General features: G+C 36.4%; 1 protein-coding gene across 8 annotated transcripts in view; it reads right to left on the reverse strand.

Annotated features, from left to right (window-relative positions):
* The window catches only part of SDCCAG8 (SHH signaling and ciliogenesis regulator SDCCAG8), a 242418-nt gene that overhangs the window by 107024 nt on the left and 110372 nt on the right, over positions 1–25022 (reverse strand). For all 8 annotated transcript variants that reach the window (XM_049868130.1, XM_049868124.1, XM_049868131.1 and 5 more), the window contains one exon: positions 16615–16757. In XM_049868130.1, the coding sequence (XP_049724087.1) occupies positions 16615–16757 (143 nt within the window). The remainder of the gene's footprint in view (positions 1–16614; positions 16758–25022) is intronic.

Genomic DNA, 25022 nt, shown 5'->3' on the forward strand with positions numbered 1-25022 from the left:
TCTTCTGTTCCCACTGTAAATCGTACTCGAGTTTGCAGGTGTCTGCCCGAAGGCAGGTCATTGAAAGTCAGTGGAAATCAGGGCAAACTCAGCAGCAGAAATTCACCTACGGGTCATGGCAGGCAAAGGTATATTTTAGAGGGTATTATTTCAACTGGAACAGTCAAACTGGACTTCACGAAATGAACACAGGGGCTCAAAACAACAAAAGCAGCCAAAGGCATCATATCCTAACATTGCAAATTTCTTAGATATTACAGATGTCACCCAACAGTGCGTGCATTTGCTTCCCATATGTGAACAAAACTGAGGCATAGCAAGAGACATTTGAATGGAATGTTAACCTTCACTTAAAATTTTCATCTTCTCCTAGCTGATGATACAATTTTAGTATTATCTCAACTGAGCTTCTGGCTGGAAAAAAAAAAAAAATTAAATTAATGGATGGATTAAAAAAAAGCTTAGAAACTTAAAAAAAAAATAAACAACTTTTAAATATCTATACTTGATGGTGTCAAGAGCCAAGATGAATGTATTTCAATTGCAACTTCCAAACTAAACTCACAAATTACTACCATTATGCTAAGTGCGAGCTACCCCACTGTGCAGTTTTGCTTTGTGAATTTTTACCTTCCTCTATGAACACTTTTAGCCACTGATCGCACAGCCTTTCAATGTTTTCTGCCTTTTCCTTTAAATAAACTGGCTCTGGCTCCTTCCATCTGGTTCCCCTTCCGTCAGCAACCCTGCACCTGTTCACACCTCCTCTCCTGTTGGATTCCACTGAACATTTCCTCCTCTGCCAGGGCTATTCTGGCACTCGCAACCTTTCTGTCATTCAATCCATCTGTCAGAAGTGAACTTTGTTTACCGCAAGCTTCTGCTTTCTTCTTCAAGAAGCAAAGCCCCTCAAGGTCATTGTCAAATGAACTGTCGGCACGGATTTAAATCCTCCACTGCTAACCAGCAGAAGATGAAGTTCTGTTGTGTAATGTACTTGTGAAAATTACTTTTTGGGTTTGGGAAGACAATAACTTGGAGTCAGAGTAGGAAGACGTGGTGTTTTAATGATCATTTGTAAAACCAGACAGCTGATAAGTATTTTCTTCATGTGTGTCTGCCCTTCTTATTATATTGAGTATGAACTATATGGATAGGAAGCAAAATAAAAGTTTCAAAGTGAAATCAAAATATTGTAAACAAGTTTACACTATGTAAAAATTGCTTCATACTATATAGCATTAACTTGAGGAGTAAATATTTTCACTAATGAATTAGCCAAGGGAGAAAGTATTCCAATTAAGAAATTATACACTGAAATGCTTAAAATGTATAAATATGTACCATCTCAATTGTAAGTCATACATTAACATACAGCTCCATTACTGCTTAGAAAAATTTAGCCCATAGTATACAAATCAACTCATGTATATTTTAGATTCCACCATTTTAAAGATAAACAGTCCTGATTCAATAATACTGAAATGTATGCTGCCAAACAAATGAATAATCTACTGAAAGAAATATAAATTGTATCAACAGGCCCACTCTGTGGGAAAAAAAAAAAAAACTCAGAGAAGTTAAGTGAAATTTATAATCTCAAACTTATTTTGTCATTCACAGCTATTAGAGTGGTCACCCTCCCTTCATAAATCAGACATGAAATTACTTATGTTCAATTATTTACCATTATTTTAGATAATCTTTTTTTTTGGAAAAAAAGGCAAAGCAATGACCTAATTCAAATTTCTTTTAAGAAAAAGGAAAATCTTTTTTTTAGGAGAAAATATGTGGCAAAAATCTTAACCAAAGTATTGTTTACAAATGTGAACATGATATATTAACCTAAAGGGCACCTCGTTCATAATGCTGCTTTTATATTTTGAAGGATGATTACAAGGTTTAATCTTATTGTATGTGCTTATACTAGATCATCTGTAAAATTTCCTGTTATTTTTTTAAAGATAAAAATTAAAACTTCTTTGATATAAAATTGAAAGCAGATTTTATTAATAAAAGTGGTCCAGAAAAGATGAAATTTTAAATTTGAAGTTTGAAAATAAATTCCTGACTAAATATTTATAATTTCTAAAAAAAGACTTTATCAACTCAACTTTTTAATGTGTTAAAGAAAATCACTGTAATGCTAAATACAAAAGCAAAAAACCCCAAAGAAACAGTTCGAAATCCAAGCACAGAAACATTCTTCTGACTTGTAGTTTCCATTTTATTACTAGCCTCAAAGATATCCTAGGTACTACTATAAATCATTCTTATGTAATATACAACATCATTTAAAATATAGATTTTGAACTCAAAATATGAATTCTAAGAGATGCTTTCTTTGTTATCTTCCTAAAATATAATTTCTAAATAATTTCTGTTTATGTGGAGAATATTTCAGAAAATATTACCTAATTTACCCAGGAAGTTTGTTAACCCTTTTCTGGATATTTTTTCCCTTTAGCGTAATCTGTGCTTGACGGTAGTCTGGTTACCTGGATACCTGCTTCTGAACAGCACTGAAAGAATACTGGTAATTTGATCACTTCCGTGGTCTGATTTGCTTTATAAAAAAAAGAAGTATTAGCAAAACGCTAGTTTAATAGAGGCTGCTTAAATCACCATGAAGAGGCTCTTCAATCTTAGCAAACTGCATTTCAAAAAAACACACTAGTAGCGTTCTTTCGGAAGATTTGTCTGATAAGAACAGAAATGAAAAAACACCCGGTTTAATATCATTTACAGTCACGCACAGATGCCTGAGTGTGCACACACACACACTCTCCACTCCATAAATATTTAAGAAAAAGAAAAGGGAAACGATGTTACAATTAGTTTTACAAATGGACTAATTTAGGAATACAGTTAATGCGTATCTGCCTAAGGTGTAATATGCTTATTTTACTTTTAAAGAGAAAAACCAGGAAGAGTTTTAGATAGTTTGATACCAACACCTGAAACACAAATTGTACAGGAGAAAACGAAGAGGCACTGAAGCAATGCTGCCAGGTTACAGTACAGGAGGGTAGCCGTTCCTAAGGGCACTGCTAGGTAAAGACGAAGAGCTGATGTCACTCATGTTCTTTAATACCAGTTTTCCTAAAATGGCATATAGATGAAGGATGGAGGTAAAAATATTTAAACTCCTTCACACATTAAAAAACTGCCTTTAATTTATCTACATTCTGAATGAGACCAACAGTTTCTGCTTTTCTAAGAACTGAAAATAAGGAAATAAAAACTTATTTTTTCCTCTGGTTGATTGGTTTTTCTGCCTATGCATTCATGAAGCCTTTCAACAACAGAAGATATTTGTTCTTCCACCCCCTTCCTCAATTACCTTAAGGCAAGACCTTCTTTCAGATGTGGAAATATTTGCAGGACTGCAGGACAAAGAACTGAGACATTTTCACTGAGTTGATCAAGGGGGAAAAAAGGATTTGCGAGATTCTGTTAAGAGTAAGAAGAGACTAAATGACAACTTTAAATCTGCCACAATCATTTACTAATGTGCTGCTACATCAAATAAGTCTAATTTTTTGACAGCACCAAATTAGATTTATTGCAGAAACTGCTGCATAAATAGCATATGGCTATGTTATACCACCTATTTCAAATCCTGGTAATGTTTCCCCCTCCCCCTCCAAAATGAATAAATTGAGCCAAACTATAAACCTTCTGCAAAAAAAAAGAAATATACAAGTTCAAAAACAGATGTAGGAGATATGGATTTCTTTGTTGAAGTAATAATTCTAGCACGAATGTCCCAACTCTATATTTAAAAAACATGACTCTTTAATTTGCTATTACATTTAATAGGTCAATTTTCTCTTTCATTTCTTTCAGAATGATTTAACCTAATTTTTGTTTTAAGATTTTTTTTTTACTCTGAATTATGCTTATATTTTGATACTCTACCCACAGTTACATGGGGAAAAAGAGAAGGGCAAGTGCCTCTGAGCCAAACAGAATTAGGTTATAAAAAATTATTAAGTATAAATGCATGTATTGTGTGGTTGTTTTTTAGTTTTCACTTATGAAAGGCATTATGTGATAGAAATCATATCCAATGTCCTTTCTAATTTTAACTATGGCTTTGATACTGCAAACTCTTTGATGCATAAAATATATAAAGTGATCATTCCATGTGCCACGCTGTATACATTAGAACGGCAGAACCATTTACAAACAGCAAAAATCAAAATGCCATGGAAGCTAGAATTCAAAACTCACAACAAATCCAGAGATGGACAAATTCTTCCTCCCCAGTCTCTACCCCAAAACCCACACAACCTCAATTTTGATAGTTCTACTCAATTTTTTCCTTTGGAACAAAAGTTTCAGTTCTTCCGTAGATGGGAAAGACATTGCAAGGTCTTATCTCAGACCAATGGGCACACCACTGCAAACATCATGGCACTCGGCTACCCCGCAGACTCCCTCTCTGTGGTCAGTCTTCCCAGCTGCCCTATCTGTTACTGTCTGATTAGTTCTGCTAAGGAGCCCCTCCCCTGCCAGCTTTCAGTGCCATCTGTTCTACACAAGATGGCTGCTGCCCAGCAACCTAACACTGCCCTCCTACCTGGCACCCGGCTACCATCCTTACCCCAAAGTGCTAACACAGGTTCTCACTGCTGGCAGAGTCAGGATTTCATTACTACTACTTTGACAAGTGCAGGGTTGTTTGTAATTTCTCTTTTATCCTGATTTTGATTGTACAACCACCTCCCACTGATTCAGTTTGCTTCAGTTTTGTTGCTCACAGATTCTACTCTCCACATTAATCTCCCTCTGGCATGTTACTGCATCTGTTCCCTTTTTTATTATTAATTTTCAAATTCCCACCATTTTTGACAAAAAGGAGGTAATCTACACTCTGTTTCTGCCCATTTCATTTTCTTTAATTTGGAAGATAAGTATGAAAGCATGCCAAAGAAGTTAATTCTCCGTTAACAGTTTATTTTCTGGCATCCCGAAGCCTTTGTATATGAAAAACAGATAGGAATCAGTGTTGACTGAATCACAACAACACAGTTGCAACCATTCCTGAATTTAATGAAAAGCAAACATATGAAACAGCAACTAAAAAGTTTATTAATTACATGAGTTGTCTCATGCTGTTGTTCTTTCTCTCATTTTTAACAGATAATTCTTTGTGCAAACCGGCCTGGGTGCAGGGTCTGAATTTGAGTGCCTCTACAGTTTTGCCATGGGCTCTATTTTCACTGTACGTGTATTTTATTATTACTTAATATATTTATCATCTTTCCTCAACCCAAACACTGCCCACTGATTCAAAAGAGAATGGTTCTGAATAAATGCCTAATTTCAGAAATAAGAATAGAGAATTGTCATTGGTGCAACAAAACAGACTTAAAGAGCCCCCAGGTTGCAGAGCTGCTTCCATGAGATGCTCTTTTGACAAAGAGTTAACATCAGGAATGGCAAGATGGTTTTCCCTCTAAAGACAAAGACGGCCACTGAAGCTTTAGAAAACAGAAAGTGATATATTTAACAATATACTCTCTTTGTGTCCCTAATTCATCAACACAACCCTCTTGGCAAAAAAGGCTGGAGTAATTTGATCATATACCCTCAACTGCCCTGAAGTTTTTTAGATTTGATCAATGCATTGTGACTGCAGATTGTTATTTTACATGAATTTATATTAATAGAATTGGAGTTCCTTTAACAGATAACCACACCACAGATTTACAAGAACCCTGAATGAGTTAATGTGATTTTGCACACTTACATGTACTCAAAAAATTGCAGTTAAGATCTGTAGGGAATAAAGTACAGAAGGAGATTTTGCCAAGATGACCAAAGATAATCACAAACAGAAATATGGCTAGTGCCAAAGTCAAATGATGTCTAGATTAAAAATGGGCTAGTCTTAAACACTTCTAACACTCACTTTTAAGTCCTCATCCTGAACACCTTCTACCTCCGTCCCTTGTATGTGTTCCAACAGTGACTTGATATTTTATTTTATAAACTTCATTTGTCTAATTATATTTATAATAATTACCCCCTCAAAACATGGTACACTTTTGTTTGGTAAGTCTCCTGGTGAGGAATATGCTTCATGGAGGAAGACACAACACATGTGTTACAGGTATACATTGCTTAGACACCAGTGCCTTCCCTGTAGAAGGAATCCCTTTGAGACCTGGCAACCCTAACAGCCCATGGCTTGGTCAAGGCAGGAGATGCTGGGCTTTCTCATGGGCTGGCCCCACGCTTGCTGGGGAGAGGCCACGCAGAGTCAAGGAGGAGCAGAGTTGTCCCCTTAGCTGGATGACACCTTAACAGCCTCCTTCCAAACATTTTCTGATCCATTTGGTGCCCACTCTGAGTTCCTGAATTCAGGCGATTGTATCCTCAAGTCAACTGATCTAACAGAGTAGTTAATAAAAACATGTTTACCTGAGTTGGGTGCTGGTCCCCCATGAGACATAGACTGACACGGGGTGCTGAAAAGATTGGATATTTTCCAAGCCTCCTCCTTTCTCAGAATCCTGAAATTGAGCTTTGAATCCAAGATTTATCAATCAATGAGTCACTGTGTAATACACTTGTGGGTATCAGGGAAACATTAAATAACAAGTGAGTAATGCTTAATAATTGGCCCAACCAACACATTCCATTAGGAGGAGGTGTTTAAGAAGAAATGAAACATCATTAAGTTGGTGATTTTTATCCTTTTATTCTTTTTACCTTAAAATAATATTGGAGATCAAAAGTTTCTTTTAAGAAAAATACTCTATGAGTTAGGACGACTGTGATGACAACTCTATTTTTTTTTTTTTTTTTCTATTTTTATTGAACTTGATGCTCACTGTTGTTAAGTCAGGCAAGTGGTGTGGGCAATACTTTGTTCAGTTTCCTCTGGGCTTCTTCAGAAAATGAGTTGGCTGCTACTGCCACCATGCTCCAGGCTGTGGGCCTGTGTGGCAGGGGAGAAGAACGTATCCCAAGCACCGATGTTCATTGCACACACATTTGGTCTTCGCAGAACTGAGAGAAGTGAGCCATGGAACGTTAAGCTGAACCTGCAGACACATTCCCTGGCAGCCTCTGGCTCTCTAGCCTCTCCTGCCCTGGGTCTCCCTGAGACCAGGGTTCTCAGCCTGTCAGACAGGTGGAGCCGAGTGGGCTCGGGCAATGTGGTGTCCACCAGGGTAAAATGCAATTTTTCTTTCCCGACTCTCTGACAGCCTGTTCTCTGATACTGGGTGGGGGAAGGAGAAGAGGACGCAATTTAAAACAGCACCAAGGCCATCTATTTCAAGACTTGAAGATGTTGGTTGCACATATATCCATTTAAAATTATTTTTTGACACATTCTCTGCTTAATTTATTCATGAAAGAAGTACAAGGGAAAAAATGGAAACTTTAGGCTAAAAATTCTTGAATAAAACTCAGGAGGAAAAAAAACAGCTGAAGTTCACTGTGGAACACTGCAAGACTACATGTCAATGGTGCTCTCCTCAAACGAACGGAGACTGGAGTCTGTTGTTTTCACCTAAGCTAGTTGTCACCTGAAGATGAGAGCAGTTCCTTCTTAATTTTCTCTAACAACAGACCAGAAGTGAATTTAACATTTATAGAGAATCTGCTAAATGCCTACTGCCTAACTTGGTGCTGGGGATGCAGAAAAATGAAAGAGCTGTGGTTTCTGACCCTCCAGCTGAGATTTAGCTTTGAAATATGTTTTCGCACTTATTTGTGAACGTGAGTCCAGCGCACAGGGTCTGGAACTGGTGGGCTCGGTTCAAATCCTGCTTCCCCTGCTCACTCTTTCCAGCCCTCCCAGCTGTATGACTTCATGCTTCATCTTTCTGAGACTCAGCTTCCTCATCTATGAAGTACAGCTCTTCCTCAGGCTTTTGTTGCTGTGAGGCTTAAGAAGGCAGAGCTTTTCAAATTCTTTATGGTAAAGAAAAAAAAAAATCTGGGTTTTTTGTTTGTTTTCCTTTGTAAGTTCTAATCCTTTGCAACATTAGTTTTGCAAAATGCATTAAAAATGAATTACTAGAAAAATAAGATTTTTTTAAAGATAAAAAAAGAGAGAAAGACTATTTTAACTAATGTCTGAACAATTGGTACAGTAATTGTTAAATGGGAACCCAATTTGCTGTGTAAACTTTCACCAAAAACACAATAAAATAATACATATTTTTAAAGTCACTGATCATGCCCTTGAATACTGCAGTAACTTAAAATTGATAAAAATGTTTCCAAATACTCACTCTTGATTTTTGTACTTGTCCCTTGTCGATTTTTCTCTTGTCGCAAACTGGTAACAAACAGCCCACCAGAGACCACCCTGTGTGTAGCACTGCCACAGGGAACCAGGCACAGGACTTGGCACGTGCTAGACAGTCATTGATGTGTCCTTTACATCTCTCTTTTTATATTCTTGGATTTCTCTGAATACAACAAAAAACCACCCTGTGAAGAACTGACTATGCCTCCTTAGACTTACATAACGTGTTGGCCATAGGGAATATTACTCTCAAACCAGCATGAAAAGAGATATCCTTTGTTTTCCCTCTTCAAACCATTCCTACAGTCAAAGGAAAAACCAAGGATTGCATTTTTAAAAAGAAAATAGAGGGAATAGAGTGGCACCTGTTGTTTTATGTGCCCAGTATCCCTGGCACCCTCCCCTAGAAAGATACTTCCCCTTCCTTAGTGTGACTCTCCTTCCCTTACTCCACGTGGTTCTGTTGAGGCTGTGAGCCAAAGTACCCACAGTGTGCACATGACTCCATCTGGGTCCCAGGGGTGGTTCTGGAACTGACATTTTTAAAATTGGAAGTAGAGGAGCTAGTAAGTCACATCTTTACAGTTTGATATCAAGGGCATCTCCTTTTTCTTCAATTTCAGGCTAAAGGATGTGACTCCATGGTGTGGAAGAACCTGGAAGACTAAGCTGACATTCCAAAAGAATGGATGAAAGTTAGAAAAGACAGCATTCTGGTGCTGTGTTGACCCAAGAGACCCCAAGGCCAGCTGCATCTGGATCTTACATGGTCTGGTTATAAAAATTAACCAATTCCTTCTTTTTGAGTTTCTGTCATCTCAACCAAAGAGTCCTGACTTCTACTGGTAGTCTGAGAAGTCAATTAAATTCATGAGAGAATTTACAATATCTACTATGTTTTTTTTTTTACTATGTGGAAGAAAACCCTGGTGGCGTAGTGGTTAAGAGCTACCACTGCTAAACAAAAGGTCAGTAGTTCAAATCCACCAGGCACTCCTTGGAAACCCTATGGGGTAGTTCCACTCTGTCCTTTAGGGTCACTATGAGTAGGCATCAACTTGACGGTACCAGGTTTTATTTATTTGGTTATTATGTGAAAGCTAAAGGTTAATATAATAAGCTCTAGAAAGGAAGCGTTAATCATCTCTCCCCAGGTAATCCATCCATCATGAGAGGGTAACCTGGTGAATGCTCTGTTATAACCTTTCTCCTTTTGGAAAAGATACAAATACTACAGTTCAAGTTGCTACCTCTCTAGGCCATAGGTCAGGCCTTCGCATTTGGATCGTGTAAGTAGGTCATAGCATAATATCCAGTTTATGGACTCTCACTTAGATTCCTACTCTGAGGAATTCTCTGAAGCATAAATCATTGAAAACATCATTTATGTAAAACAGGAAATAAGAATTTTAAAGGAGAGCTCTGCTAATAAAAACTGGAACTTCACTGCAGGTATAACGGCAGGTGGGTCTCCCTTTTGTACCGAGGGCAATTCATGTTCTAAACAAAAGAAGGCTTCATGCAGTATTTCCCCTACAAATCAGTGCCAAATGATCTCTGAGAAAAAGATGCAGGATTCAAAAGAATGTGTTTCAATTCATATGCAATAAGTATGGAGATGGGTGTTTTCCTCAGTAAGTGGTTAAAAACAGTTACATAAACGTTCATGATCTGCCCACATACATGTCAATCTTGTGAGAGGGATTTAAATCCCCTAGGTCTTTGAAGGTATTTGACATGTCAATAACAAATACGTGAAAAAAATTCTACTTTCTTTTAAAAATAAAAGTTCCTCTTTCCTCTTGGGTAAAAATGAAGTGAAGAAGCAAAGAGAAAGTTGTAATGTAGTATGTTAAATGATTAAGGCAAATGATGTGCCAAAGCCAAGGCAAAAATCCAATGACCCATATTTATATTAGTACAAAAGGGAGCAGTTAACATTTCTATTATAAATTTGTTACCATTTCTCTTAGTTGTCTTTTTAGGAATAATCGCATTAATCCATTTTCCTAATAATTTACATAGGCAAATTACTGGGGTTCAGAGCCTGCTTCCATAACCTATCAGCTGTGTGAACATAGCTAAATCATTGTACTTCTCTGTGCCTTAATTTCCTCAGCTGTAAAACAGGGAAAATAATAGTCTGCACCTTATACAGCTATTGGAAGGACTAAATGAAAAGTACTCAGTTTGGTTCCTGGAAGACAGTAAGGGCTCAGTAAATATTAGCTACTGCTGTTAACTACTACCTCAATCATTATTTTTTAAAGAGCTACTACATGTAATACATGTAAATACAGCCAGAATATTCCTTAGAAGCAAGGATGGCAAGACTGTATCTCACATACTTTGAACATGTTACCACAAAGGACCTGTCCCTGGAGAAGGACATCATGCTTGGTAAAGCAGAAGGTCAGCAAAAAAGAGGAAGCCCCTCAACGAGATGGATCGACACAGTGGCTCCAACAAGGGGCTCAATCGTAACAATGCTTGTGAGGATGGTGCAGAGCCAGGCAGTGTTTCACTCTATTGTACATAGGGTCGCTATGAGTTGGAACTGACTCAATGGCACCTAACAATAATAACAACTACTACATGTAACACTGTACTAAGCAGAAACTAAAATATTCTCAACCTCAGAGACTTGTAGTTTTACAAATTTAAATAATAGGGTGCTTGTATTTACCTTTCTTTTTTTTTCATACATACACTGTGTAGCCCCAAATGCCGTTGCTTCCCCTGCATGGATGTCTTTCGCCTCCCATTTTCCTATATCCAAATCCTACCAAGATCAGCAAGAAGTAACCTGACCCTCTTCTGCGGTCCTCTAACACTTTATCTGGAACCGTCCTTCTGGACCTATCCTTTACCTTACCAACTATGTGTGTATGATCTTTTCTTCCCCACTAGCCTATAAGCTTCTGAAGGGCAGCATCTGAGGCTATCTTACCTCTCTATCTCCCATCATCCCTAGCACAGTGTCTTGCAGCAGGAAATGCTCCATGTGTAATGATTAATAAATGAACAGACATAAAAATTAATAAATGAACAGATATAAAAATGTACTTGAAAGTTTGTTACAACAAAAGAAGTATTTTGAATAATATTATAATAAAGAGATAACTGGAAGAAAGCAGCCTTGCCTTTGTTTTGATATATGCCTAGGTTATGTATTCTGAAAGGAGCCCTGGTAGCACAATAGTTAAGCGCTCGGTTGCTAACTGAAAGGGTGGCTGTTCAAACATAGTCCATGGCTCTGTACGAGGAAGATTGGGTGATTTGTTCCTGTAAAGACTATGGTCTAGAAAACCCTGTGGGGTGGTTCTACTCTGTTACACGAGGCCACTATGAGTCTGAATTAACTTGACGACACCCAACAACAACATGTATGCTGAAAAATCATGTTGACTAATCACTGGGAACTGTAGTTTAAAACAGTGTGTGTGCTAAATGTGTATAATTAACTGAGATGTGTGGTACACTTTACCAACCCAATGTGCATTGTTAAAATGATTATCATTTGATTCTGCTATACTTAAATATGGATGTGCACGTAAAGTTAAAAACAAACTATTACAAAATCTTAATACAAGTAGTATGATATGAATGAATAAAATTCCCAGTTAAAAATTTCATTATCTCCATCTCAGACTTTTTACCTTAATATATCTGAGAAGATACATCTATTTAGTTATATATGGATATTAGACTTTGAAAAAAGAGTCAAATTTGCAATATATTAACCATTCCTATAATAATGATTTATTGAGTTCCAACTCTTTGAAAAATGCTGAGGTAGGTGTTCTGAGAAATATAATATTAATAAGACCTCCCCTCAGCTTGAAGGATGAGAAATCCAGAAGGGAAGAAAATCATGTACATAAAAAACTTCAAAGAATTACTTCATTTTTTTTTTTTTTTTAGATTTCCATTTTTCCTCTTTTGAGTGATTCATTCTGTATGGAGTGAGTGCCATCAGCTCAAAGTGGGACGGAAGATTCAGAAGGAGAAGCCTTCTCTTCTGGCAGGGGTCAGCCAGGAGGGCTACAATGGAAAAAACAGGATTTCAGGGAGGCCTGGGAAAGAAGGTAAGATTCTAACAGGGCAAGAGAAGGTCAAAGGGGTGCTCTAGGTCTCAGGAACAGCAGAAGGAGAGAAAAGTCTAAAAGTGCAAGGGGGGACGCATGTGTTCAAATCCGGCTGGAAACCGGCATGTGAGACGGCTAGTGGTGATGAAGCAAGACAGGAGGGTTGGGAGTTCACCGAGAATTATCTTAAATTGCCATGTGAATGGTCTGAACATTCTGTGACAGGCAGAGCAGCCCCATGGAAGGTCTGGAGAGTAGCGGAACACAGTCGAGGCAGTGCTTTATGAATGTTCACTTGGCAGTGGTTTGCAAAAGAGACTGGAAGGGTACGAGGAGGCATTTTCATAACCTTTCTGAGAAGTCAGAAGAACCTAAATTACGATGAATCCAAGTGGACAGTACGAAGGACGCTTCTATAAAGCCTCTGAAATTCGAACTAAGGAAGTTTCTTAGACAAAGGATATGCCAAACAATTTAAATGCCTAACATGCAGAAACAGGAACTTAATTATTGTTGTCTCAAATCATTGTTAAAATGCTTGACTATCAGAACTAAAAGCAAACTTAGAAATCATCTAGTTTAAGTTTATTTTACAAATAAGTAAGCAGGCCCAAAGAATTAAGTAATCTGTCAAAAGTTGCAAAGATAGTGAAAGCCTGGGGAGGATCCCAAAACTCAGGTTTCCTCAACCCCAGGCTGCCTGGGGAGGAGAGGCATATGGTTTTAATTGCTACTTCACTAAAGCATTCTTTGAAATCATTCCCCTTTCAAGGGTCCCTTAATAATACATTTTTTAATATTTTAGCTGAAGGCTCCATTTCAGTCTTCTTGGCTGGTGGTTCTTTTTCAACCTTACATTTAAAACATGGTACTCTCTCTGTGCTTTCACCTAATCCCTTGGCTACAACTAATACCTTTAGGTAAAAACCTCTACTCAGGACCTTTCTCCTCACACCAGACTGCACTGGACATCTCCACCAAGTTCCAAAATAAAACTCATTATTTTTCTCTGGTAATCTTTTTTAAATTCCTTAGTTGGATTAATGGATCATCTAGTCAATTTAGGCTAGAAACCTTGGAACCACCTTTAATTCTGTGCTCTCCTATTGCTACCCTAAATAGTTCTCGAATATGTAGCTTCCTTTCCGTTTCACTGGTACAGCCACAGCCCAGATTTCATTACTATCCCCTGGACTGTTGTGCTGTACTCTAATTGGGGTCTTTGCCAATGATCTCTTCCTCAAACAGTGGATTTTCCACAATACCTCTCAATAACCTTCTATAAATACCCATTTCAACTTGTCTTAGTTCAGCTTCTCTTGGCTTCTTACTTGAATTAAAGAGTCTCTTAATCAGGGGTTGCTAAATGTTTTCTGTAAAAGGCCAGAGAGTAAATTTTTGAGGCTTTGAGAGCCATTTGGTCTCTGTCGAAACTACTCACCTCTTCCATGGTAGTGAGAAAGCAGCCAGAGATATTATGTAGAGGACATCTGTGGCTGTGTTTAATGGAACTTTTTCCACTTTGGTAAGTTCTATTCATGAACTCATTAGTCAAGATTCCTACCAAGCATCTCCTTCTCCAGAAAGCTTTCCCTGACTATCACCTTTACCACCAATGCAGAATGAGCCAACTGTCCCTCCCACGTGCTCCTGTGGTATCTTTACTTCTAATGTTGCACTTACTGTCACACTCTGTTATATTGCTACGTAGAAGTCTGGCTCCTCTAGCAAAGCGTAAGCAAACGAAGGGTAGACACTGGATTTTATTCATCTCTCTATTCCCAGGGCCAAGAAAGGATTCAAAAGATATTAAGTGCTCAATAAATATTTGTGGAAAAAATTAATGTTATGCTTGTCAGTTGGGTCCTATTTCATAAGTTCTCAATTTCTATTTTCCATTTTTAAGTCCAATTGAACAATAAAGGGAAACACCAAGGAGGCAGTAGATTATTTTTCTTTCAAAGCAATCTACAGGTTTCTACTCCCATTTTAAAATCTTCTTTGTCCCTGAAGATCTGGGTCCCTATTCCATCATTACTTTATCACACGGTTTCCATATTAAATTTTAAACTTTTGTTTAGAGCATGTTGGAAATTTTGAGACTAAGTAGTGAGGAACCACCTGCCTGGGAGTTATTTCATCCAGTTTACAACGAAAAAAGAAAGACATACCTTTTCATTGTTATGCACCTGTATATTCTGAATCAACATAGAATGGTATGGGAAAGCAAAATCTAAAAATCCCTGAAAAGTGTTGTCAGAAATACTTAGGCCAATGACCAAGTCACATATTCAGTGCAAAAGAGATAGACACACAGTTCCCTGCATTTTAAATTGTCATTTTTAAATTTATGGGTGTCAGTTTGGAAAAACACGAACACAGATGAAGAAGCACAAAATGCTTACCAAAAGGGTAGTACTTAGAAGATAGGTAATTACGTTTTATTTTTTGTAAAACTAGGTTTAAATTTTTTGTCGCATTGCTGTAAATACAACTCAACAGAAAAAGCGTTCCACGGAATGAAGCAAAATCATTTTTCTTAAGAACAAAGGAATTAGTTACCACTCGTCCATTTTCAGCAGTTGCCGCATCTTAATATGCTCTACTCGCAAGAACTTGATCTTGTCAGACAGTACAAATAGACACTGCACCCGAAAACTCTCTACGGACTGTGACTTCAGAAATTAACTCTCTGAATAAGACAGAATGGCAAAACCAGCATTAATATTTATTTACTGAAGCTAAGCCACACTGAAACATTAAAAGCTGTCTTAGTTCTGTGGTTTGGTAGTGCTCAGCACACAAATGGTTGATTCTCAATAGAAGTCTGACAGAGAAGAAAAACTATTAACAGTCTCATGATGAAGCTAAAATCTGAAACTTCTAAGATTAAGTAACCGATTAAATAACCATAGGAGCTATGCTAACATTACATTCTCAATTCTACAATGATAATTCTTTAAATGAGCGTTAAAAGAGCAGTTATTATTCTGCAGTATTAAGCGATTGTTTTCTCGTGGAAGTGTTTCATCTATTGGGATTTTTTCCCTGATACCACAAACACTTAGATGATTTCTTTCCCCTTTCTTTCCTCTCTCTTTCTTTCATTGTTTAAAAAGGAAGTTGGCAAACCATTTGGAATATTATCATAACAAAATGTTTTTAACAAACTTTGGTTTTAACAGAACTAGAGGCATCTTAACACTAACCCAAAACTTTGGGGGGTTCACCAACCTCTCGAATATTTTTTTCTTCAAATGCAGGCACTGTGCAAGTGGTGTTTTTCTCCATCTGTTACCATACCGTGCTCAGAATTACATTGTCATATTTAATGTAAAAGGGATCAGTCCCCTTTTCATAGTCTAAATTCAACATATTACTATGATTACTATGACCAGTGTTTTTCTAATTTAGGAGCCAAGCCAAATACCACAAACTTACATGTGTATGTTGACAAAATTCTCTCTAAAAACTGAACAAAGCCATAGGTTTGACCTGCAAATTGAAAAACCATACTAAAACTCAAAGGGAGAAAAACTACTTAAGTGGTAATGTAAAATATCTACTATCTCTTCTGAATTCTCCTCTCAGTGTGGTTATCTGTGTGTGTGCATGTGTGTGTTCCAATATAGTAAATTCACGATGCTTGCTACCTGAAGTCTTGCTGTAATTTGGGGCTGAGCTATATGTTTATTGAAGTTTGATGACAATGAAGATCACATCACAATATTTCATGATGGAAACAATACACTTTTAAACCATGACAGTAGACGTATTTCATCTCTAAATTTTATATTTCCTCAGGACCCAGATTTCTTATTTTGTATCAGTTCCATCGCAACTTGCTTTTTAGGATGTCTTTTACTTTCACTCTTTCACCACTGACAGTGTCTGATTATTTTTCTAAATCTAATTCTCTGACTTTTCAGTTCGGCTTTTTTATTAGATGTAGAATTAACACAAGAGGTAGTGGTAGGAGAAATATGTCATTTTGCCTGTATTGATAGAGAATCACCTAAATATTTGAGCACTGCAGATGAAAGGTTTTGTAATATATCAGTAATTCCCTGCCACACTTATCATTCACATGTCTGGGTGTTTTGCTTACCACATCCCCACTTTTCTTAATATGCCTGAAAGCTGTGTGTGAATTGAATGACTAAGACTAACTCTAACAACTGTTTGGAAGCCTGTGGCAGAAATTAGTGGAATGAAATCGGTGCTGTGGCACATAATGGGATTAGGGAGTACCTGCTGAGGTGCAGTTGGTGCTCAGATTCGCCCAGCAGTTCTGTCAGTTTCAGGCACTCGGCTCTGGCTCCGGCTCCCTTCTGCTGCTCCTGTTCCAAATGCTGCTTGCTTTCACTCAGTTCTAATCTCAATTTCTCTATTTCCTTAGGTAGAAAGAAAGGGAAAAAAGTATCTATGTAAAATGTATGCCCTGGAGTTCAAAATTAACTTCATTTTTATTTTTGCCATGAATTTTAATGTGATGAAAAATTATTAGAAAATTTAGGCTAGCTTCCATTTTATGACAAAAGGAATTAACACATCCAAAAATACACATTAGTGGGTTTTTTTGATTGTCAGACAAAGCCTAATTTTAAAAACAAAATGATTAAATGAAAGTACGTGGTCAAAATGGATTATCTACCCTTTCATTCTAAGGCTCATTCCCTTTAAAAAATAATATTAACTTAAAACGCCACTACTTTTAAGATTTAACATTTTGTTTGTGAGATTAGACAAGACACTTGCAGGGATTTATAGCAAATATTTGTGACTCTTCATTCTGAAAGATACAATTAAAGTTCCGTTTACATGTTTTAAAAGCCAAGATAAAGGATCAGATAATTTAAAATATGTTTTAGAAACATGTGAGGTGTAAAAGAAGGCATCATTATGATGTTCAAAATCATTTGGAAAAAACATAATTTGGGAAAAATACAGTGTAAGAACCTTTAAGCATTTAGAGTGTATGAGGTTTCTGAGCTAAAGTAAAATACTAAAAAATAAAAAACTACTACAGTAAAATTTACATTTAAAAAAGGCAACAGAAGCACTCTTAGGCTAATAATTAAATATGAATATCTAAAATACATGAAAATTTATGATAGTGTATTTCTTGGTTTCAGGATGAAATTATCCTCATCTTACTGAAAATCAGATATGTCAAGGAAAAAGCCCTATCTATATAGGACATACTTTTAAATAATTTATACTTTAAAGTAGAAATATTGCATTTATAAAATGGCTATAAAATTAAACAGAAGAAAATGAAAGAGATGAACATTTAAAAAATATTTATACTCTCACAACAAGAAAAAGCAAGAAGAGAAGGGTGAGTAAAAGGCAGAAATATTTCAAATTCAGTTGAAAGCAAGAAGCATTTTCAATACACAAAAATGCAGCCACCTTTTGGAAAATAAAATCACATCAAAGTAGAATGTTTTAAATTTACTATTTAAGTACATTTTAAAATTTTCTATGTCATTACTCCATATTCTGAACAATTTCCTATTCAGCCCATCGGGGTGTACGCAGTTCATCAGGCAAGATAAACTCAGCAATTCATCTCTATATTTTTTCTTATGTTCGTAACCTACAAATATTCAGTTTATCCCCATCAAAACCATACATTACCGACAATATAATAAATCATGAAAACTTATTGCAAGTTCTCAAATACTGCTTTTTTTCTTTTTTAATGTATATAATAATGAGTATATCACTTTAATTCGGAGTAGATCTGCAAAATCTTTCAGGTGGTTGGATTATTAAATAAGCCTGATTTATTTCTTTAAAATATTTTAAATTATTAAACTTACATCAGTGTACTTCCAATTATAAATATAATTAAAGAGATAAAAGGACATAATAGAAAAGTCTATTAATTTTTACTTCTCTAATATTTATGAAACCCATAAAAACAAAAAAAAGTATAAAATTAGAATTATATGTTGACTTTAAAAATGCAGAAATTCATTCACTAGTGTTTTTACACAGTAAAATACAAGGCACTGTACTAAATCTTGTGGTGGACTCAGAGAGTCTCCATCGGTACATTCAGGAATTCAGTAACAATTCAGTTGGAGAAATGAGACATATACAAACAAAAAGACTGTCAAAATACAAAGCATATAAAAAATGCCAAATGAGTAGTGGAGAAAATTCAGGACCAGACGAGGGTATATCAGCACAGGCAAGAAAAGGGAAGTGCACAAGAAGATTAAGGGCACATAAACTCATGGAATGATAGATTTAGACCACATCACGAAAGGTCCTGTATTTTGCTTATAAATAATGGGGAGATGTTAATGGTTTAAGCAGGTATGCAGTATGAGAGAAGCTGAGCTTTAAGAAACTGAGTACGTAAGATCAATGTAAGGTGGCAGAGACTGGAAGAAGACAGACCAATGAAATGATAGTTGCAATATTCCAAACGTGAGCAGTAGTGACTTAAAACAGAAATATAAGGAGAACATAGTAAATATATGGGAATAAAAGCAGAGGTATCAGGAGAAATCAAAGATGACTCTAGAGTTTTGAACTGAGAGGATACAAAAGAATGACAGAAATGGGAAACTTCTAAAATTCCAAACTTTCTTTAAATGAAAAGATACAACAATTTTTATAAGCACTGTGCAACAACCTTACACTGTAATTAGGTTTTAAGTATAAATCAGCTACTTCTTATTCTCATGGGGGAAAAGACTCAGCAAGAGGCCGCATAATGAATTGTAAGCTAGTCAAACACAAGGTAAAGAACATGGGCCCTAGAGTCAACACAAATCAGGGCTCTAGAAACAGCTCTAGCACTTTGCAGCTGAGTAACCTTGAACAGATGATTCAACCACTCTGCAGAACTCAGTTTCTTCAGTCTCAAATGGGAGTGAAAGCTGCCCCAACCTCCTAAGGCTATTGTGAAGATTCAGTGAGTATGTAGCAGACTGCCTAGCACATAAGAAGAGCTCAGTGGTGCAGTGGTTGAAACACTTGGCTGCTAATCAAAAGGTCAGTGGTTTGAACCCACCAGCTGCTCCACAGGGGAAAGATATGGCAGTCTGCTTCTGTAAAGATTACAGCCTTGGAAACCTAATGGGACAGTTCTACTCTGTCCGATAGGGTGGCTATGACTCAGAATCAACTCAATGACAATGAGTGTTTTTATTATCATCATTATTACGGATTTTTTCCTCTATCTGTCAAGAAAAGCCAAGTGATAAGTAGGAAAAAAAAAAAAAAATCTGCCTAAAGATATATGGCTATCACAGAGGACTGAAGAGTTCTCAATTTAATTCATTAAAAATTTCCCCCATCTCTATAAACCACTAGTTTGGTGAAAATGGAATAAAACTTTACCTATTACAATTTTAAAATCCAGAAAGCATTTTTGTTAGGAAGATGGAAAATTACTGCCTGCTTCTGATTATCCGTGCCAGCAAAAAGGCTTATTGGTGCAGATAATCAAAATCAACAAATAATCTAACCAGCTGGACCAGGGCTCAGCACTTACACCCTGAGTTAGGAAAATCTGCCATGGCACCAACTCCAACAGTTAGAAGAGAAATCTTTTGCCAGAAATGTCAAGCTCCCACTGGCAAAATAACCCTTTGCCTCACCCAACTAGGTCAGGGCTGCTTCCTTGGCTGAATATAGTGGTCCAGGAATGAAAGACCAACAAGAGTCATAGGCCAATTGTAGAATGCTCTCAAAGTACACTATTAACCTGCAATGTCTACAGTGTAGTTTAATGTGGCCAACTAAACATCTTTTGGCTAACTAAGGCAAAGGCAAGTCCAGATAGCTTTATGCTTTACCAAAGAGATACACTTCAAGTTATAAATGTAATCACCAGAATAATGAAAAGTAGAAACTCTTAAAAGCAGTTACCTCAGAAGAACAGTACCGGGGATGGGGTATGAAGCTTCATTTATATCCTTCTACTATTTTTTACTACTAACTGAAATGTTGACAGTTCAAACCTATCCCGAGGCACCTTGGAAGGCAGGCCTGCCAATCTACTTCCAAAAGGTCAAAGCCTTGAAAACCCTATGGAACCGTTCTACTCTGCACTCATGGGGTCGCCATGAGTTGGAAGTGACTCGATGGCCACTAACAACAAAAACACTGTAGGAAGCTTTTTTCTTAACCACAGATATATGGAACTTTATTTTTATTATTGATTAAATTTTCTTATCAAAGTAATGTACCTAATTTAAGTCAAACAGTACTCAATTGCTCATAACAAAGAAGAGCAGTGCCCATGCCTGTCTCCTCATCCGTTCCAAGCCTAATCCCCAATGGCAAACACTATCAACGCATCTAATATTTATCTCCATATTTCTAAATAACAAAATTTCTTGATTTTACAATATTAGACATTACCTACTGACTTCCTATGTTAAAAAAGGTAATGATTGAGGTCTCTTATTTCACCCATCCAATATACGCATCTAATCCTCCTATACAGTTATGTACCAATTTTGGTTAAATCATTAGTCAGTAATTCATCTACATTACACAGTCATACTGTGGTATCCGAGGGGGATTGGTTCCAAAATCCTCCTCCCCCAGATACCAAAATCCGTGGATGCTTGAGTCCCTTACATAAAATGGCATAGTATTTACATATAACCTACGCACATCCTATCATATACTTTAAATTATCTCTATATTACTTATAGTAACTAATACAATGTAAATGTCATGTAAACAATTGTCATACAGTACTGTATTGTTTAGAGAATAATCATAAGATGTAAGGCAAACAATGCTCAAATGATGAGTGCTGGATACTAAGGATCTGAGAAATGCTGGGAGGCTACAGGTGTGCTTACACATAATTTCATTTGCATGGATTCAGTGTAGTGCTCAACACATGGCAAATTCAAGTTTTGCTTTTTTGATTTCTTTTTTCCCCAATTATTTTCAATCTGCAATTGGTTGAATGCATGGATGCGGAACCCAAGGATACAGAGGGCCAACTTTAATGGTTATGGAAATACTGTTCAGTACTGAGACAAGTATTACCTAGCTTAATTTTCTTACACATTTTTTTTTTTCTGGAATTAAATGCCTAGGTTTCTTTAATAGTATGCATTAAAGTAACTAACTGACTTTTTTTTTCTGAATGTTTATTACTCTAAGTAACTGACTTTTTTTCTGAATGTTTATTATTTTCTGAATTTTTTTTTTTAACATACAGATCTGTCAAATACCCATCAATAACATTTTTTTCAAATAATCAAAAACATCACTTATATTATCAGTTCACTTTTAATTTTTTTTTTCCTGGATATATTCTTCTTGGTGCCTAATATCTGGCCAGGTTTATTTCTGTCTTGGGTCAAGCCTTCACCGTGCACCTATTGCATTTCTTGTTTTCTGAGTTCCAAGTCATCCTGTTTCTCAGTTTACTTGCCTTTTTGGTTGAAGAACATTTTCCTGGTAGCTTTTGTAAGAGAGGGTACATGAGAAACATTTGTGTGTGTATGTGTGTATTTGTATTTCTGAAAATTACTTTATAAATACACTTGATAGTTTGGCTAGGTATAGAATTCTAGGTTGAAATATTAATTTTTACTATGAATTTTTCAGGGACTACTCTACTATCTTGAATAATACAATATCCATTTCCATTGGGCTTAGCCAAGAGACTTTACTTGGCCAAAAGAATTATATCATATCATGGCAGAAATGCCCTGTGTCATGCTGATTCTGAATTCTTGGTCTATGATTTGCTCTTTCTTTCTGGAAATATTTAGAACCACCTATTTTCCCCTGGTATTTTGAAATTTTACAGTGTTGGGCCTAGGAATAAGCCTTTTTTATTCTTTGTGCTCATATTTCAGTGGGTTCTTTTAAATCTGGAGACTTATTTTCGTGTAAAATGCCATACATTTTTATATTTGTACTTTCTGGAACTCTTGGACATTGGTTGTTGGCTCTTGGGATGGTCATCTAATTTTCTTATATTTTCTTTCTCTTCATCTTCTGATTCTAATTTCTGGAAAATTTTCTTGACTTTATCTTCCAAACTTTCTATTTTTTAAAATTTCTACCTTATTATTTATTTCTACGAACTATTTTCTTGTTTTCATTGACCCTTCTACGTAGCACGCTATTTTTGTTTTATGAATACAATATCTTATCTCTTCTTATCTCTCTTCTAGAGTATTATAGTAGTTTAAGTGTTCTCCTCTGATATATATTCATTCTTCAAATACATGGTGATGTTTCGCTGTACTTTCATATTCAAGAGTGAGACAGTTAACAAAAGCTTGTGTGTAATGATTTTTGAGTGATGTAATGATTTGGATTATTGTTCAGCAAATATTCACTGCCATCCTGATCCCACTGAGGGTGGAATACAATATCCATTTCCATTGACTTTGGGCTTAGCCAAGAGACTTCACTTGGCCAAAGGAATTTTCATGGCTGTAACACAAGCAGAAGACATAAATATGTTTATGTGGTTTGGCTTTGCTACTGTGTTCTGGTGATTCTCCATGACAAAAGCTTGCCTCAGTAGCTACTGCCCCTTCAGCTTGGACCACACAATGAACACATGTGAAGAAGAACCAAACCTGAACCATAGCCCAGGGAAATTGCATCCCACAACCTGAAGCAGAGATATCCAGTCAAATATGGCCTAGTTCAATCACCAGTTGACTTGAAGTCTCATAAACATAAGCATAAATGCTTCCTGTTGTAAGCCATTGAGCATTGTCACTTAAAATGACTGACAAAACCACTTCAAAGAAATAAGGAGTGTTAGAATTTTATTTGATCTTCACAACAACCATAACAAATACATAAGGCAGGCATCCCTGTTTATGCATAAGAAATTGAGAGTCAAAGGCATTAAATGCTTCTCCAAAACAAGTAGATCCAAGCCTTGAATCATATCATCTGACTTCGCTACCTCCATCATAAAAAAAAAAACCATCATACCATACCATAAATTAGGAAGTGGCTTTCAAACTTATTTTTTTCCCCAAGATCCACAGTGAGAAATTCATTTTATATCACAATTCAGAAATACACACACACACACACGCACAAATGTAACAAGAATTTTATGAAACAGTATTAATTCTTACTATGTGTTAATACGCTCAATTTCCTATTCCTTCATATCCTATTCCATTTCTTTTTAAACATTTGGTTTCAAACCACAAAACTGATTTCAGAACCCTGCAATTTGACAAAACCAAAAAAATCCACTGCCGTCAAGTCAATTTCAACTCATAGCCATGGAAGAAAAACCTGGCAATCTGCTTCCATAAAAGATTACAGCCAAGAAAACCCTATCGAGCAGTTGTACTCTGTAACACACAGGGTTGCTATGAGTCTTAATCGACTTGATGGCAGTGGACTTGGGTTGGTTTTTGGAACCCTTTATGGAAGCAGAATGCCAGGGCTTTCTTCTGTGGTGCTGCTTGGTGGGTTTGAACTGCCAACCTTGAGGTTAGTAGCCTAGCTCAAACTGTTTGCACCACCCAGAGACCTCCACTAAACATTACGTGACTTAAAATATTTCACATTCTTTGATATACAGTGACTTATTTGTGTAAGAGAAGCAAAAGAATGGGGAGAAAAGTTTAGAAAACAATAAAATGACAGACACTGGAAGTCCTTGCATAGTAAGTAAGAACTGGGTAGTTTTTAAGCTAACAAAAGTTGACAATATGAACTTACCACTCAAAAATTCATGTAAAATTCACAGAACACATTTTGAAAATTAAGGTTGTAGATGATATTAAAAATTGAAACATAATAGCCTATCACTTGGGAGAGAATAGTACCTAGCTCTGTGTGGGTAATAAGCATGTGCTCCTTAGAAATTTTGTATTTACCAGTTGATACTTTTATTAACTTGTAGATATTAAGAATGATCTTACCAAATCACTGGAAAGTTTTTGCCTAGAGCTACACAGCTACTCTGGACTATTTAAATTTAAGTTTATTAAAATAAATAGTGGCTACAACTCACAGTACAGATATAAAACATTTTCATCATCACAGAAAATTCTATTAGATAGCACTGGTTTAAGTATAAAAAAAATAAAACCCATTGCCATTGAGCTGATTCCGACTCATAACGACCCTGCAGGACAGAACAGAACTGCCCCATAAGGTTTCCGAGGAGCAGCTGGTGGATTAGAACTGCTGACCTTTTGGTTAGCAGCCGATCTCTCAACCACTGTGCCACCAGGGCTCTGGTTTGAAGTACAGAAAAATTTATTTGTAAAACACATCTCCACATTAGACTCATGTAGCACCAGCATATATGAATAAAAGACTATTACTGTTAATAAATATATCACTTTAAAAATGTTCAAAATGATTGTCTTCTTTACTGTAGCAGATGTCAAAAGTTGCTGATGCCATTCTAGAAGTTCTGTTCATGGTTACCATTGCTGAGGGCACATGACATTGATTTGATAAGTTTTTTTGTGGGCCTAAGAGTAATACTTAAAAAAAAAAAAATACTGATACTAGCTATCATTTCTGAGTGCTTATCATGTGCCAGGCACTGTCTAGACGTTTTGTATTTTAAAGTCTCATTTTATGCTCATGTCAATCTTATAAAAATAAGTATCCTGTCCTCATATTGAAGTCCCGATGGCACTGTGGTTAAGAGATCGGCCGCT

This window comes from Elephas maximus, chromosome 24, assembly GCF_024166365.1.
Source record: "Elephas maximus indicus isolate mEleMax1 chromosome 24, mEleMax1 primary haplotype, whole genome shotgun sequence".
In the NCBI taxonomy this organism is placed as follows: domain Eukaryota; kingdom Metazoa; phylum Chordata; class Mammalia; order Proboscidea; family Elephantidae; genus Elephas; species Elephas maximus.